Genomic DNA, 18,901 nt, shown 5'->3' with positions numbered 1-18,901 from the left:
GTTACCTGAATTGATGTTTTTCAATAAAAGTTTTAAAATAAAGCTGTAGTGTTGTTTTCTTTAGGGCGACAACATTATCGTTCCACCCTGTATATTCATAATCCCAGGCAATGTCAGGTTTTCCTGCTACTTTCATGCAAATATTAAATATTAAAAGGTACTTCAGTCAGCTTTTCCTCAAACATTTCGGTTTATATTCCAAATTGAGGGGAAAACCTGGCTCAAAACAGATGTTTCTTTGGATTATTTTAGAATTTCCTTCTAAACTAGTTGCACGACCAAACCTTGAGAGCCTAGTTTGACCTCCTACGTCTCGTATTCCTGTTCATAAATATAGACACATAAAAGTTGACCAAGTTGATTAGACAAGTGCACAACAATCGTCTGTATTTTTGAGATGAAGTGTTTTCATTTATTGAGATTGTCGGACTGACTTCCTCATCTTGGTTGTTATAGTCACAACGTTTTGGCCGTTTTGCCCTCCGGCATTCATCAGGTGTTTTGTATCGAACTGGCGAACCGTTTTTTAGGAGTCTCGAACCCAACCCTTTATCATTATTACATGGGTACCGTGTTCGGACTCCAGCTAGGCTCTGGGACATAGTTGCTGATTCTCTGTTTTTGAATGTTACCTTTCACTGCCTTCATTCAGGATTGAACTCAGCAGCTTTGAGTAACTGTAAACTTTGGTACAACGTCTAGGATCACTCGGCCATATGATCTTAGTTGGTTTTTGTTAATGCTAACAAATGGTTCCCCAGTTTGATACAAAACACCTGATGAAGGCCGGAGGGCAAAACGGCCGAAACGTTGTGACTATAACAACCAAGATGAGGAAGTCAGTCCGACAATCTCAATAAGTGCCGAATAGTTGTAATAAAATCAAGAAGGAAATAAAATTGTCGTCAAGGTAAAAGAAACATTTTTTAAAAAAATAACAATAATTGTTGTCTTGGAATAGATCGCATAACAAATTTTGAAATTCCTATATTCTATTCTAATTAGAGTTAAACCACATGTATAAAGTGCTAATTCAGAGAGTTTTCCAATATCTTTTGTTGACTATATCAATGGGAAAGGGGGCAATAAACACACAGAAAGTAATATGGCGTTCTGAGCAGAGTGAATAGTAATGATCTTGATTCGATCTCGAGCAACATTGGGATTTTTGGATAGTCTATCTATTCTATATATATAAAAGCGAAAATGTGTGTGTGTATGTAGGTATGTATGTATGTTCGCTTTTTGTATATGCCTGCAAAAGGCTATTTTCCAGCGGGTTTTCGAGGTCGTTGTTCATTCTTAAAACCTTTTATATCACGTCGAAATCATAATATCTACGAGTTAACAACGGGAGTCGCCTGTCTATTTAATTTGCCCGACTTTGAAAATATTTTACATTCTTGGATCGCCGCGTGTGAATTTGGCTTTTCGTATAATAAAAGCAAAACTGATTCGGAGCTGGCGTCAATCGCCGGGAAGGTCCAAAATCAATGCTGAGTTTCTCCTTATATCAGACAATTGCTATTCAATTTGGACAATCTCCTTTAAATGGGGAGGTGGTTTCTCCCCCCCATCATCTTGGGGAAGCCAGAACTGCTCCAAAAAGCTGCCCCTCAGTAAATAAAAAAATGCCACGTCATCATAACACTCCCATGATGACCTCATTAAGTGGCCACCTGTCAATCAAACCTCTTTGATTTGATTCACTTTTTAACCTTTAACTTAACACATCGATTCCTCATCCTTCGTCGCTGAAATGGTTAGGTGGCTGGTTTTTTCCCCTTTCGTTTTCACCTTCGTGTCAAGACTTCGGGGTTCAATCCTACCTTCCTACTAAAACATTTTTTTTTTTACAACATTTTTTTTTAACACACACACATCCAAACACCCGGTAAACGCCGGGTACCCCCCCCCGCTAGTATATCTATAAAAGTGAATGTGTCTGTCTGTCTGTCTGTGTGCTTGTGTGCTTGTTTGTATACATTTCCCTACACAATAACTCTGTCAATTTTTAGTCTACAGACTCGAAATATTATATACAGGGTACTGAGATTTTGGAAAATCTTTGAAATGCGTTTTCGGCCAGAAATTTGGCTGTTAAGGGGTCAAAGTTCAACGATTTGACCTTTGAGAATTCTACCAAACTCCTCCAACAATTTTGGGTACAAACACTTGAAATTTTAGATATAGGTTCCTTGCACATTGGTCTAACTTAATAACTTGATTTGAGCCCAAAACAATAAATATTAAGGGGTCATAATAGAAGGCAAATTTTAAAAAAAAATGACCTCTGCGATCTCTACCAAATTACTCAGACAATTACTGAAAAATTGGCTAGAAATATTAATTTCTTCACCCTCAACTGGGCACTTTTCAACAGGGAGGGGTCGCTTTTTCCGCTGATATTTTTGAAAGTCATCCCTTCTTTTCAATTGCCTAGCCTTAATTTAAACTTACGTCACTTCTGGTGTGCCGGTGGTCGTAACAGCAAAGACGTCAGCTTTTTTCCCTATTCTTTTCCTCCTTCACTATATGGGTTCGAGCCTGTCTTCCTACTACGACTTTTTTTTTTTTTTGCTCAACACACACCTCCAAACACCCGGGCAACGCCGGGCTGAAATGCTAGTCGTAAATAAAATTCAAACTTATTTCTGCAATCGAATCATATTTGGGAGAAATAAACTTCAGTCTATGCATGACTTATCCACCAAGTTTCAACCACAAATATCCAACAGTCTTTCTTTAGTGGCTGGTCAATTATATGTTTAACCTCGAGTGGCGTTACATTTTACTTTAGTAATTCATAAAAATAAAACTGGAAATAAATAAATAAAAATCCGTGTCGGCATTTTAAAAAAATCTTTTTAACAAAAGTTTTTTATTACAGTTACTCTCCCGTCTCGGTGCCACTTAAAAGTCTCTCATGATCGTCCTGCTCGCTCGGTGTACACTTTTTTCTCCGACCTCACACCGGCCACAGCCAGCCATTTCTCACCTTCAACTTTACTCATCCATTTTCTTTTTTATGTTGACTTTCTTCGTCTTTTGAGCATGTAGTGTATTTTTTTCCTTTTTTCTTCTCGAGCACACTCCCTAATTTTGTTTTTGGCTACTACTGCTGATATTTTCCCATGCACTCATATGCACTGCGATACATATGTTCCAAATATGCACCTTTGCCTAGCAAGCACACCTGGATGTATAATAGCAGCCTGTCAATAAAGCGAACATAATCTGCTCTTGAAATGGTCCTGATCTTTACAGTGATGCCGCTATGTGGTTTAAGAATAGTCCAAGGAATATTTTGACAGATATTATTGTGGATACATTTCGTCCAAGTAGCAGAAAATGACTATATATAAAATCTACTTTTCTTCTTAATGTAAAATTTTTAATTGACTAAATTTGAAAATAATTTTAAGAATGGAAAAAAAACAAAGCAGAACTGACCTTTATTTGGGGGTCAAGGATAATGCAAGAATAATTTATTAAGCATTCCACTCACCTGAAATGAAAATGAAAGATCAATTATTAATGAAGTCAGCTTTAGTTTTTATAAAATTCCTTATTTATAATTATGGTCATGCAAAGGAGACGTGAAAAGAGGAACAAAAATACCCTTTCACAACAGTTGTGACACATAGCAGTAAAACTTGGCAACATCAACATTTTATAATAAGTAAAAAAAAATATGTGTTTCAGATGTCAGTATACAGGGCTTTTTATGGAAATCGCTTCAGACAAGATATAAAGCCACTTGGTCTAAGGAGCTAAAAAAATAACACTTCATCGTAAAATAAAAACAACAAAAACTAGCCAACAATAAGTGTTATATGGGTAGATTCTGACACAGAATACAGCAATTCTTCCCCCTTTACCAGAAACATAATTAGTTTGCGAGAAGTTCCAATCCTGCTCTTAAAAAGAAGGAGCATCTCTTTTGTTTTTTCTAGTTACACCGTAAAATAAGCTGTCAGAATATTCAACACATTTCCTACATTATTTCGAAATTAGTCTCAAGTTTTTGCTTCCCCACTGTTGGATAAAAAACAAAATTAGACTTCTTCTGTTTGGCTGCAACAAAATGAAGTACACTTCAAAATCATGCTCCTTTCTATAACGCTCTGTCAGTATGGTAACCATGCATTAACATTTAAATCATATTTGTAGGTCCACTTGATGAAGGTGGATTTATTCAGTGTAAAATTGGCATCAAGTGGTATGCCATAATCACATGTTGTGATACGGATTACCATGCAGACATACTGGTTCTCAATAGATAATCGAAGTTAAGCAATTTTGACCTTCAGCAGTATTGGATGGGTGACCATTTGGGAATACCAGATACTGTATGAAGAAAACTGTTGATATTTCTGGCAGCACCTGCATCCCACCTGGCCTTTAACTGTTTTGATAGTGTCCTTCCATTGGATCTCACTGATTGTGACAAGAGAGTGGGTCTGCCTCTGTGCAAATTACTTACACTTTAAACACTCATTCCTGTCTTAATCACATGTGATGTGATATAATCACGTGATATATGACATAGTACCGTGTGATATGGCAAAATCATGTGTGATCAATAACATGTGATATGACACCATCACATGATATGACATAATCACATGTAATATAACATAATCACGTGTAATATGACATAGTCACATGTAATATGACATAATCACATGTAATATGACATAATCACATGTAATATGACACAATCACGTGTAATATGACATAATCACGTGTAATATGAAATAATCACATGTAATATGACATAATCACATGTAATATGACATAATCGCGTGTAATATGACATAATCACATGTAATATGACATAATCACATATGATATAACATAGCCACATGTAATATGACACAATCACATGTAATATGACATAATCACATGTAATATGACATAATCACGTGTAATATGACATAATCACATGTAATATTGCATGGTCACATGTAATATGACATAATCACATGTAATATGACATAATCACATGTAATATGACATAATCACATGTGATATGACACAATCACATGTAATATGACATAATCACATGTAATATGACATGATCACGTGTAATATGACATAATCACATGTAATATGACACAATCACATGTAATATGACATAATCACATGTAATATGACATAATCACATGTAATATGATATAATCACATGTAATATGACATAGCCACATGTAATATGACATAATCACATGTAATATGATACAATCACGCATAATATGACATAGTCACACATGTAATATGACATAATCACACAGGTAATATGACATAATCACACAGGTAATATGACATAGTCACACATGCAATATGACATAATCACACAGGTAATATGACATAATCACACATGTAATATGACATAGTCACATGTAATATGATAATCACATGTAATATGACATAGTCAGATGTAATATGACATAGTCACATGTAATACATAACTAAGGCTGTGACAACAGCATATTCTCTTCATTGTTTTCCCTCTTGAGTATAGATCCATAAATATCTTATATTTTTTTATATATACTGATGTGGTTCTTGGTTGATTGATTGTATATTACTGTGTCGGATATATACCTGAGAATGAAAAGAATATGCTGTTGTCACCACCCTATACATAACGATGTTGACACACTAGTTCTTGTTAGATAACCAAAGTTAAGAACCGTTCAGTCTGGTCAGTACCAGTTTCGTGACCAGGAACTATATGTAGGAAGACAACAACACCTTTATGCAAAAACTGCAAAAAGCTAATATTATTATCTTTCCTGATTTGAATATACATAAAACTGGGAACTACTTGCGAATCCAATATTCCCATGAAACTTCCACTGTCAAAGGAAGTCAGTTTAACCTGCCTAGAGGGAGTGTCGTTTCATATAAATCAGCATCAACCTCGAAATTTCATTTTCCACTTTCAATTACGTGATTGTCAAATTCATCAGAGAGGGTAAATCACCAATATCATTTCGGCTAGGTCGATCCGGACTAACACACTGCAAAATTTTATACTACGTTTGTATCCTGTTTCAGATATCAATGTATCTATCATGTATCAGTATATATAAGTATGGCACTAGTCAAAGAAGCATTAGTATTGTAGGTTAATCTGAAAGTAGTGTTAAATTGCGGAAAACATCGGGGTTCTATTTCCTATTGTGAAGAATGTGATTGTCAAATTCCTCAGAGAGGTAAAATAATCACTACTATCTTGCCTTGGTCGATTATAATTTCTGAGAAGAGTCTTAGTTATCAATTATAATAATAGTGTTTATCTGTTACTGTAATGTCTTTCTATATATTAAACGTTTTTAAATAATAATGATAGTTGTAGGCATCTAAGTTGGAATCGTGACTATCACTATTACTGTTATATATTTCAGTTAGCGATTAGTGCTCACACACTTTATATACACAGGTCTTTGTCGGGAACCCCAGTCTTTGATCTTCTGTAGATAAAACATGAGTCCACATTAAAAGGTTTCTAAACGCAATGAAAATAACATGGTTTGTCAGGGCAAACATATTATAGAGGATACATTGACCATGTAAAATTAATACAACTTACTTGAGAATATTCTGTTAACAAATGCTACTGTTATATAGTTGTGGAACAGAAGAGAAATTAGCTTATTTATCTATCTATCTTTGTATCTATCGATCTATCTATTTAACTTGCAAAGCAAAAAAAAAAAAAAAAAGATGAGATGTGAAGTTATATTTTTATAAAGTTGTCAAAAACATGCCGAGGTGTAAACTGAACAAGTTGCACCGGAAGAGATCTGACCAGCTCATCAGAAGTACGTGTCTGTCTGTCATGGGTTCTGATTAGCTGTTATTAATATATCTATCGATCTAGCTATCTATCTTTGTATTTGTTTATCAATCTACCTATCTATCTATCTATCTATCTATCTATCTATATATCTATCAATTTATCTATCTAACTGGCGAAGTAAACGAGGAGATGTGAACTATGTTTTGATAAAGCAGTCCAAACATGTCGAGGTGTAAACTGGACAAGTTATATTGGAATAGATCTGACCAGCTCATCGGAAGTACATGTCTGTCTGTCACATGTTCTGGTTAGCTGGACAGATAACTGAGTTGGATTGAGGACGGCAAAGGAAGAAGATGATCTGAAAGGTGTCTCCTCCCGAGGGAGGGGGTCTCAGACGTGAGATGTTTAAGAACTAACCATCCAATCAAAGATTGCCGATGACTCCTCTGTTGGACATAATGCCTGGGAGTAAAATAAAATATATATTAAAACAAATTATTCGTCTTGACTCGGTGAAACGTCTTATTACAATAGATTTCCAGCTTCACCCAAAAGGATGGATGGCAAATCTCCTTAGGAGGCCCCAAAAAAACAAGTGGCCAACAGCAGGAAAACAGGTATGTCGTCAAATGTATATTTATGTAATTATGTCTGACACACACGCACACATATCAATACTTATATGAAATTATCACAGACCGTGAAATAGACAGTTATGCAGAGAGAGAGAGAGAGAGAGAGAAAGAGGGAGAGATAAGACCATAGAGAGATAGATAGCTATATAAGAACATATGGCTCAGATACTGAAGAACCACTACAGACATCAGTAACACGTCACACACAATAACATGACGTTGATATGAACACCATCCCGCTACGTAACGTATATCTGTTGGTACCGATTATATAATCTATATATTAATACGATAGCATGTGTGTTATTTTCTGTGTCACGCTTACATCTGGGTCATTTAATTGGTATTCTTCTATTTCTTGTCATAAATAATTTTACAGAGAATTCTTCAAACGTTTTGGTTTCAGTTTCGATTATAGCTGATGGCACTCCAGTAATCTATTTTTTTATGAATAATTTTACCAAATATTCTTCATAAGTTTTGGTTTCGGTTTCGATTATGACTGAAGGAACTCAAGTTATATATACATATATATACACACACACATATATATATATACACACACATATATATACACACACACATATATATATACACACACACACATATATACACACACACACATATATATATACACATACACATATATATACACACACACACATATATACACACACACACATATATATATATACACACACATACATATATATACATACACACACATATATATACACACACATATACATATATATATACACACACACATATATATACATATACATATATTTTTTTCATAAGTTTTTATTTTGGTTTCGATTCAAGCTAATGCACTCAAGTCATATGGATATTTTATTTATTTATTTTTTTTAAATTGCAACTTTATAATGTATAAAAATCCATGGAACATAAACTCTATAATAATATATACAAAATCTGCACGAATTAAAATATCATATTTAAGCGTACTTTATGACCTGGTTTGCTGAGCGTGAGTGCCAGCTTAGATAAATATTTTTGCAGTTTTAACAAAAAAAACTACAATAATATCAGAACGTCTCCATTTACACTGAACATCTACGGAATGCCGACATCAATATGAGTCCCCTGTGGAATGCCCACAGGTCTCGCTAGTATTATATAAGTCTGTTTGATACGATTATATAACGTGTGTCGATTTAGTGACAACGTAATATAAATTAGTTTAGGATTATATAACACTACGACCAGCAAAAAAGATGGTGAGCTGTGTGGAAATCTCATAAAATCTGACAACATGACCTCAGTTGTATGAAAAGTAAGTAAAAATGTGGAGCCATTAGAAATAGGTTCGCATCCAAGAAAAGTAGTTCGCCTCAATTTCAATCTTGTTTTTGCTTCATAATTGAAGAATCCCTTCTCTTATTGTTCATATTGTAAGCTTTGCGTTTATAACGTGTTATTTCCAAGATTTGAACAAACTGGGATGTTATGAAAGCTGCGAGAGGTTAATTTAAAGCTGGATGATATAATGAAATCTGAAACCCGTAGTAATTCCTGTTTAGCCGAACTGGCCATTGCTTTTAATCATGGCCAAATGGTAACGTATAAACTAAAGTGTATTGATATTAATCCGGACAAACTGACCAAATTCGTTAAGTTTTTCAAATGTTGATTTGTTCATTTCTGATTGGTTGAACAAAATCAGAAATGTACAAAATCTCAATCAAGAAGGTCGGTTGTTGCATGCCTGCTCTTGAGTCGGAACTGGTTAACATGAAAATCAATAATAAACTAGATCATCCTAGCAAACACATCCACCAACATGGACTAATTAACAGTATATAAAATAAATAGTTCCGTTCTTACAGTAAAGCCAAATTGTAAATATGTATGAATCGACATGTTATAATTTTTTGAGCAAGTTGATTCTATTGTTTGCATTGGTTTTCTTAGTCCTTTCCAGAATAATGTACTTACAGGAAGGTCCACGTGAAGGTTGCTAACATTCATAGTGAAAGTGGTTTTATGGTACTGACAGGATTCAGACTTGGCATATCAACTTTATCACAGTCACCACTCGGGTCTTCTATAGATGTTTTTTTTATACTAACGAGTCACTAAGGTAAAAAGCTACTCAAAGATAAAGGTTAATGAGATGGATAGTTTAATGATGAAGAATATTATGAGAGGACTGAAAATGATGAATATAATTTGATTATTTATGAGGACGGTTTCTGATAACTATCTATTAACATTGAATTTGCTTTGTTTGGTTTGGTTGTTTTGTTTTACGGCATATCAACCCTTTTCGGGTTATTTAATGTTGAATCTAATTATTTTGGAAACAGTTTTTATGCCTCAAGTTCTTTATATCTTCAAATATTTATCTGTAGAGTTTGGTTTGCTTCGGTTGTTTTACGGCATATCAACCCTTTTAGTGTTATTTAATGCCGAATCCAGTTATTTTGGAAATAGTATTCAGGTTGCATTTAGTTATTTTGTAGAAGGTTTTTATTCTTCAAACTCTTTGTCTCTTCAATAACTAGGTTGTAGTGTTTGGTTTGGTTTGGCTGTTTTATAGTGGATTTTATCATTTTTGTTCCCTGCCCTGAAGGACATGAATGAGTTTTGCAATGGGAGAGGAAAAAAGGTTACAGGATTTATGTCTGGTGCATTTTAAGTAAGAAAACCAATCAGAAAGTGTGTGGGGGGGGGGAGATAGAAAGAAAAAGGGGGAATGGGAAGAAGGAAAAGGGGAAAGGGTAGGTTGTTGGTTTTGGTTTTTGTTTTGCAGAAGATAATTAAGTTTTGCAAAAAAAAAAAAAATAGAAAAACAAAAAGAATCAATGTTAGGTGCATTTCGTCTTAGGAAGCCAATATCCTCAGACAGCCTGATCTGGTAACACCAGGCATTGGATTTGAAGACAACAATGGTGTAGTTCTGTAGTAATGTGTTCACCAGATGCGACGGTTTTGGAAAGAAACCCTGTTCATGGAAATTCCTTTATATGTTATACACATGTAGGGGGATAAAAAGGAAAGTTGTTTGCATTTCAGGTAGATAGACGAGTTCTTGCTATGTCTTAAGTAATAAAACTAGAGATCGAAGTTCAGTCGAGCGCTTTCTATTAAAATAACAATAGAGTAAAAAAAAAAAAGATCTAGCAATAATTTTCAGCTCTGGAAGGCAAAGGCCCCAGGAGAAAAATTCGGAAAGGAGCCATTTAAGGCAGCTTGGCGTTACCTACAACTTTATTCTACAAGCTCCTACGATGACATTGTTGTGAAACTGTAACAACTTTGCTGTCCCTTGGAATTTATAAGAAGCGTGAAAAGAGAAATGTGCTATATAAAACATAAAAACGTTAAATGCGACCGCAGTCGAGATTGAACTCACTATACGAGTTTGTAGTATAATTCAAATCTTGTCCGTAGTTGAATACATGATGCTTCACCAGAGCTCTCAAGGGTATTTTTTTATCGAAACACCATCACTAGATGGGTTGCCTACCACTGGATGGGAGACCCATCTACACTCGGGAGAAGGATAGAAATATAGGCCGTGCCAGTTTCCCAGCCTGGTATTTTACCTTATGGTACATACAGCATCTTGCCTTCCCACATGGTCACCCATCTAGTACTTGCCAGGCTCAAGGTTGCTTAACTTCAGTGATCTGGCGAGAACCAGTGAGTCAACATGATTGTGCCGTATATGTGCTATATACGTAATAGCCTGTCCTCCAAATTACACCATTCAAGCTAGCATCCAATGGGTTCATTACCTATGGACGACTCTAGCTGCTGCTACTACTACTACTACTACTACTACTATTTTCAGGTTTGTGCAAAAACCATGTCGTTTTCTCACATATGTTACTTTTATATACGATTTCTAAATTAATTCATTGATATATATAGTCATGTTATATATCATTTTGAAGCACGTTTTTCCTTCTATCGAATCGAGTTATTCGTTACCGTTCTCAATCTCTTCATTCGTTTGTTTGCAGGCTTTTCGACAGCATGGAAAAAATTCAAATCCATACGATTTTCTTCTTCCAGTTCAAACTAGGCTGAAAAGCTGGTGAGACAGCTTGTGACATCAATGATGCATTTAGCTCAGGAACAACTAACGAATATGTGGCACAACGGTAGTTCAAGAAATTTCGCAATGGTGACAGCCTTGAAGATGAAGACGGTCGTGGCCAGCCGACTGCAGTTGATAACGAACATTTGAAAGCTTTAATTGAAGCCTTGCAAAACCACATGAGAAGTTGCTGTTAAACTCGGGGTCGGCCACTCAAAAGTCGTTCGCCATTTAAAGCAAATAGGGAAGACAAATTGTGGGATCCATGGGTGCCGCATGAATTGAACGATAATCAAAAAAAAAAATTGTTGTTTTGAGGTGTCCTCCACGCTCCTTCTGCACAACAAAAACGATCTATTTCTTGAGCGGATTGTGACGTGTGATGAGAAGTGGATCGTCTACGACAACCGGCGACGTTCGGCACAGTGGTTGGATGCTGGAGAAGCTCCACAACACTTACGGCAGAGAAATACTGCCGACAAATTAACGAAATGCACTAGAAACCAGTGTATGTGATTGAGATTGGTCAATATGAAGAGACCAATTTTTCTCCTTGACAAAGCTTGCCCGCATGTTATTCGACTGACCCTGCAAAAGCGGAACAAATTGGGCTACAAGACTCTGCCTCACCCACCATATTCACCGGACCTCTTACCCACTGATTATCCCTTTTTCAAGCATCTCAATAACTTCCTGCGTAAAAAATGCTTCAAAAGTCGAGATGATGTCGAATCGGCCTTCAATGACTTCATCGCTTCCAGAACTCCGAATTTCTATGTTAATAGGATGAATAAACTTGTTTCTTAGTAGCAAAAATGTGTCGATTGTAATGGTTCGTATTTCGATTAATAAAGTTTATTATGGAAGGAGTTATGATCTTTTGAAGTTGAATGTCCAAAAACATTATTTTTGCGCCACCCTAATTCCTGATGGAATTTGCTTCCAGATTTATGTGCATACACGACTCGTCTAAAAATTCTATGACGCTTTAACCAGAATCTCAAGAATTCATCTTCTAATTAAAGTGACAATACTGGGAGAACAGGAAGAGTTGGCTTGAAGAGTACATGGTCTCCAGCACATGATCGTATAAATTTGTTTATTCTTGATAATAATTCAATCGAGAATTATTTAAGAAAATTTCAGATTTGAATATTGTTATTTTTTTTTTTTTCTCTTTTGCTTTTAGAATTTCAGAGATTCCTTTAGAAACGGTTTATGAAATGACTCCGGGTTAAATGGTGCAGAAATATAAAATGCTATTTTTAGATGAAATCAATTTAAGCAATATTAATTTATGATTGGGTTATAGCTGGAAAGTAATTATGGAACAAGTAGTAGCAGTAGTAGTAGTAGCAGTAGTAGTAGTATTGGTAGTAGAGGAAGAAGAAGAAGAGGACGACGAAAATAAAAAGAAAACTAACCGAGAAGAAAAATAAAAAGAGCAAAAAAAAAGAAAAAGAAAAAAAAAACGGGATGAGAATAAAGTTAAAGAAGAAAAGAGAGAAGAAAAAAAAGGAACAAGGGAACTCAAAAGGAAAGAGAGAAAAGAAAGGAAAAAGAACACAAAACAGAAATTAAAGAAGAAAGACGGAAAAAGGAAGGAAAAAAGCGAAAAAGTGAAAAAAAAATAGTGGAGAAAAAAAAACAGTATTGAAAAAGAAAGAAAAAAAAGCGAGACGGAAAAAGAGAAGATTCAGAGAGGAGGAAGGTAAGGAAGAGAGAAGAAAGTGGAGAGAAAAACATGAATGAAAGAAAATGAAAAAAAAAAACGAAATGATAAAAAAAAAAATAGAAAACAACGAAAAAGAAGGAGGAGGGAGTGGGAAAGGAAAAACAAAGAAAAATAAGAATAAAAAAGGGAATAAGGAAAGAATAAATTGAAGGGGAAGAAAAAAGAAAGAAAAGGGGAAGAAAGCGATGACAAGTAGAAAATGGCGAAGAAAAAGAAGAAAAACCAAGAATTCTTCTTCTTGGTTTTTCTTCTTTTTCTTCGCCATTTCGAAAATGAAAAAAAGAAGACAATCTTTCTTTTCATGCTTTTTTCTGTTTTTTTTTTTTAAGAATCCTACAGGAAACAAAAAGGATTAGAAGAAGAAGAAAAAAGTAAGAGAGAGAGAGAGAGAGAGAGAGAGAGAGAGAAAGGCAGAAGGATAAAGGGGACAAAAATAAAAAAAATAAATGAACCAAAATGGGGTGAGAGAGGCGTAAACACTCAAAAACCTTGATCAGTTATTCCTAAAGTGAAATGTGCTATTATTTTGGTAACGCCTGGGGCTCACGAATCTTATTAACACCATTAATCCCTAAAATAAAAGCAAATTTACATGAGTTGCACGGTTTCCCCTGAAACTATTGATGGCTGTCGACTTCAGATGTTTGCATACATTGTTATGCCGTTGTTCTTGCTGCTGTTATATATATTTCTGTAGAAATATTCTTTCTTATAATATATACCAATCCAAGCTCAATGTAATTACAGAGCAATATATACAGAGAATAAATGAAAAATGATTGATATAATAATTAAGTGATTGATTTTATGCTACGAAACAGATACAGTCAAGAATTGTAAAAGTCATCTGAACTAAAGGAATAAATTATAAGATGGTCAACATCATGAATTTTGAAATATAGATTTTTGTCATTTATTCTCTCTCTCTCTCTCTCTCTCTCTCTCTCTCTCTCTCTCTCTCTCTCTCTCTCTCTCTCTCATATATATATATGCTAACAAGCCGCCCGGCATTGCCTGGTCGTAAAATACGCTTAAATATGATATTTTAATTCTTGAAGATTTCATATATGTCATTATATATATATATACTAGCAGTTCAGCCCGGTGTTGCTCGGACACTATTACTGTTCATAGCTTTATGTGCATATGTATAAATATATCAACACACCTCGTTTAAGAAAGTCGCATTATTTTTCTCTGAATTGTCACAAAGTATGTGTTCAATTCAAGTCGTTTTTTTTTAATCTGGAGAAAGGAACAGACATAAAAATTGTCTCAGTCGTGAAGGATTTCTCCTCCATTAACCGAATACAAAAATTGGGTGTTTCTACAGAATTTGGACGAGACTTTGTAGTTGATAAATTGAGTTTACAGATTAAGAACAATGTGTTCAACTAATTTTTTTGTCAATTCTAATAAGTTACAATGGTAGCTTCCAAATTATGCAGTCGAAATTACCTGAATATTACTGAATTATTAAACAAAACAACTTTAATCCCGTTAACATGTTAAAAATTGCCGCCATTTTGTTTAAATCAAAACGAAAAATTACTCCCCTTTTGAATTCTCCTGTGTTTTACAATCGTTTACATAAAATTCTTTTTTATATTTTTTTAATAAATAATTTTCTACCTTATCGATTTTCGTAATTTTTGGATATAATCATCTTAAAAATACGAGGAATACGTAGATACCATTGTTTTCATGTAAAATTCAGTTTTACGATTTCCGAAATTTTCCTCTCGTGTAGCAGCGCCAAAAATTGAAGTGTAGCATCAAAGCACACTGTATTTATTTGCTTCCTAACGAAAGTAAATGTGACACAAGGTCGTTTATAATGTGGGGAAAAACCCAGCCCCACCCAAAAAAAAGGGCACTCTGGCAGTATCCCCCATCCCAAAATAGTAATTGCCTCAGTGTGAAGGGTTTTCCCAACATTGATCAAGGACCAATTAGCTTAAGTGAAGCATCGGAACAGATACTACACTTTGAGATATTAAATCTTTTATTCAGGCTAAAATTACAATACATATTCAAACTGAACAAAAAACTTAGGCACAAGGGCAAGTCAAAAGAGGAGAAAAATGGGGCTCGTTTGTCATCTTTGTCACTCCAGAACTAAACAAAAGTTTCTTTTAGCTAGGATCTTCTTCCACCATAATACAGTATTCACCCTTTCATACTGAGGGACGTCCTACTTAGAACCCAATTGTTTAAAACATTTTTTATTGACGTGTAAAAACAAAAAAACATAACAATAATGATGATAAAATAATTCATTTGTGTCCAGAGCTGGGGAAGAAAAAATACAAAAGTGGTTAGTAGGACCCTCCCAACCCCTTCTAGCTGACAGACCACCTGTTCTGATCTGATTTGTAAAAGAACCTGAGCTCCTGCGGGACAGTCTCTAAGTGGGGGTGCTCTCTAGATGGGACGAAATGGAGAAAAGAAAAATTATTGAGTGAGGAGGGGGGGGGTTGTTAATGATTGATTTCTTTCTCTCCAAGATGGGTGAAATTTAGAATGAGGGGTGAAAAAGAAAAATTGCAGATAGGAGGGGGTGGGGATCTTGGAGGTTTTCTAGTTGGAGAAGGATGGAGCATTCACTCGGCTAGCTAAGAGGCTAAAATTGATTATACTTGACGGAACTGCGCGTTCCACACCTAGGTGGGGAACACGTATTCAAATTTGGCTCCTTTTCGTACACACATGCTTTGATCCGAAGGCGATTGTTATCATTTCATTTGTGCTCTTTCTTTAGAAGTTAAAATGACACCTCTCATGAAATGAAAATATTACTCCATTTAAGGAATTCTTTGATAACATTGCACTTAACCCTCAACGATATGTGAAGGCGTTAAAAGGTCGCATATTTCAGTCTATTCAAAACTGTAACTGCATTAACACACTAAATTAGATTAATGGTATTAGGATTTTAATGTGGTGAAATATTACTATTTGCGGCGGTATTTTTAAGTTCTGCAGCATTGATTTTATTAGCTGATCGACTATGTAGTTTGGAAATCCGTTGTTGATAATGACTTCCTTGATATCTTTTTAGTTTGAGGAATAGTGTTTTTCTTTTCTTTTTTTTTTCAGGGGAGATTTAGTTCGCGCATTTAAGATTGTTTTTGATGATGATTATTTTTAATAGTGAAGTCATTCGCTCTTAAAAGTTAGAAGGCAAGATTAAAATGGGAATAGAAGAAAAACTAATAAGGCAATTTCCAGTCATAATAGATCGCCATTATCTCAAATTATTGATTATAAAAGTAATACCAATAAATAAGACAAAGATGATGAAATTGAGGGGTCTAAACAATTAAGTTGAAAAGGGATTTTTTACTTATTGACGTAACACTATTAATCTAAAATATAAATCTCAAACGTCGGTTTGTGTGTACGTATGTATGTATGTATGTATGTATGTATGTATGTATGTATGTACGTATGTCTCGCTCAAAATTTTAACAGCCGCATCGGACCAGGTCGACACTGAGACCATTCTAAGGAGTGATCCCCCGACCGTATTGTAAGTGAAAATTAGAAACAACGGTTACTTATTTCGTACAGAAATAAATTTTAAACGAAGAGAGGGTCAGTAAAATTTTCTATTTCTAAACAACTTCAAAGACTGCGCATGCGTCAACCATTATTGGTAAAAAAAAAAAGAATTTACAACATTATGTCGCAATCAGCGTTGTGGGCCAGTGGATTATTTGGTTGCCTCGTAATCTTTAATACTAATAAATTCTACAAGAATAAGATAAAGTTCAAAGCCATGTGATGAAATTGAGGGGGTTAAATAATTTAGTCGAGAAGGGATTTTCTATTTATGCACGTAACACTATTAATAGTGCATAAAGCAGAAGAAAATGTTACTAAATAGTGATTATCGGACTTTAAATCGGGTATATTTCAACCAATTCTTATGCACGCAAGTGGAAAAGGTTTCATCTTTTTAATTTAGTATATATATATATATATATATATATATATATTATTATTATTATTATTGTTATTATTATACAGACGCAGAAAAGTTACGTATGTTTCTATTATTTTTTTTTTTTTTCATTCTTTCTCTCTTTTCATGAACTCAATTCTAGACATAGAAACGCCAGTTTTGGAAGCTAAAATTGATTAAATACATAAAAAAAATCTCCAAAAGAAGAATTGATAAAATTAATAAAATCAAGTAGACTTCACTTTAAAAAATTTTTTTCAGTATCTTTAACAATTTTTTAAAGTTAACAGAACTAAATATATTTTTGGTGCTGAATTTAGCATGACTATTTCAAATCAGTAAAGTAGGATTAAAATATACGAGACGCACTTGTGACTCCTTATCTTTATTTCTATATTAATACTATTCACAGGACAAGGACTTCTCCCACGGGCAATCGTTGGAGATTACTCGCTGATAGCAACCGGTAGTGTTTCCTGGAGTTTGAATAACAACCAAATCGCCAAATATTTAGTACCTTCCACCTCTTTCAATAATCTTTGCACAAATTTTGCGTTATTGCGATAGCCGCTTCACTTAACGTCTCTCTGGCAGCGTTCATTGGCCTTCACTGGAATTTGAGTCGCAACAAAGCTTTCCAAGGCCCCAGTGCATTCATCCAGTGAGGGTATGGTAAATGCTTTACCAATTCGGTCTTTCCATCCTGCTTGACTCTTCACAACGTTCCACAATTTATCTTCTTTTATTATCATTATTTTTATTATTATTATCATCATCATCATTACGGTTTCTATTACTATACACATAGATTCGAAAAAGTTATCAAAAAAAATAAATATATAACAAATAAATGTTATCAAAGGCAAGATAAGTTACCTTTCTACCTATTTGGATAATTTTTTATTGTTTTTATTTAATGTAACATGGTTATTCAACTCTAAAAACATACAGTATTTACCGATGTACTGGAAAATTTAAAATGGCGCCGGACTCTCTCTTGAACGCTGCAAGTTTGGGAAAATGAGTTACAAATAAAAAATATACAAAATACTATTAGAAACTCGCTCAATATATGTTACCATGACATGGGCTGACATATATTCGGTGGGTTTTTAACAATATTTTGTATAGTTTTTTTTTATTTTTAACTCATTTTCCCAAACTACCGTGTTCAACAGAGAGTCCGGCGCCATTTAAAATTTTCCAATACATCGGCAAACACGGTATGTTTTTAGAGCTGAATAAACATGTTACATTAAATATAAACACTAAAAAATTGTCCAGCTAGGTAGAAAAGTAACTTATCTTGCCTTTGATCACATATATTTGTTATATGTTTGTTTTTTGATAACTTTTTCGAATCTATGTTAATTGTCATAGAAACTCCACTATTATTATTATTATAATTATTATTATTGCTCACGAAGAGTTCTCACACAGGCCATCATCAAAGATTTCTTTTTGAGAACAACCTGTGATGTTCCATGAAATCTGAGTCAGAACAAGTTTTTCTAGATATCTAGTGCTCTTTACCCCTTTCAGTGCCTTTACAAATGAATTTGCGCTGTTGTAGGTGTTAAGCTTCATACAAAACTACCTACCAGCATAAATGAATACTAAATGTAACACAAGTACAATAGACAAATATTTATTGACAAACACGAACAAATGACAACACTGCAAT

General features: G+C 34.4%; 1 protein-coding gene across 1 annotated transcript in view; it reads right to left on the bottom strand.

Annotated features, from left to right (window-relative positions):
• Positions 1–517: 517 nt before the first annotated feature.
• LOC145269274 (uncharacterized) overlaps positions 518–18,901 on the bottom strand; it is an 874,757-nt gene continuing 856,373 nt past the window's right edge. The window contains exon 3 of the mRNA XM_080124954.1: positions 518–3,508. Coding sequence (XP_079981080.1) covers positions 3,505–3,508 — 4 coding nt within the window. The 3' untranslated portion in view covers positions 518–3,504. The remainder of the gene's footprint in view (positions 3,509–18,901) is intronic.

This window comes from Euprymna scolopes, chromosome 45 (genome assembly GCF_053919585.1).
Source record: "Euprymna scolopes isolate OS-2025 chromosome 45, ASM5391958v1, whole genome shotgun sequence".
Taxonomy (NCBI): domain Eukaryota; kingdom Metazoa; phylum Mollusca; class Cephalopoda; order Sepiida; family Sepiolidae; genus Euprymna; species Euprymna scolopes.
This window is presented reverse-complemented; position numbering and strand designations above follow the sequence as displayed.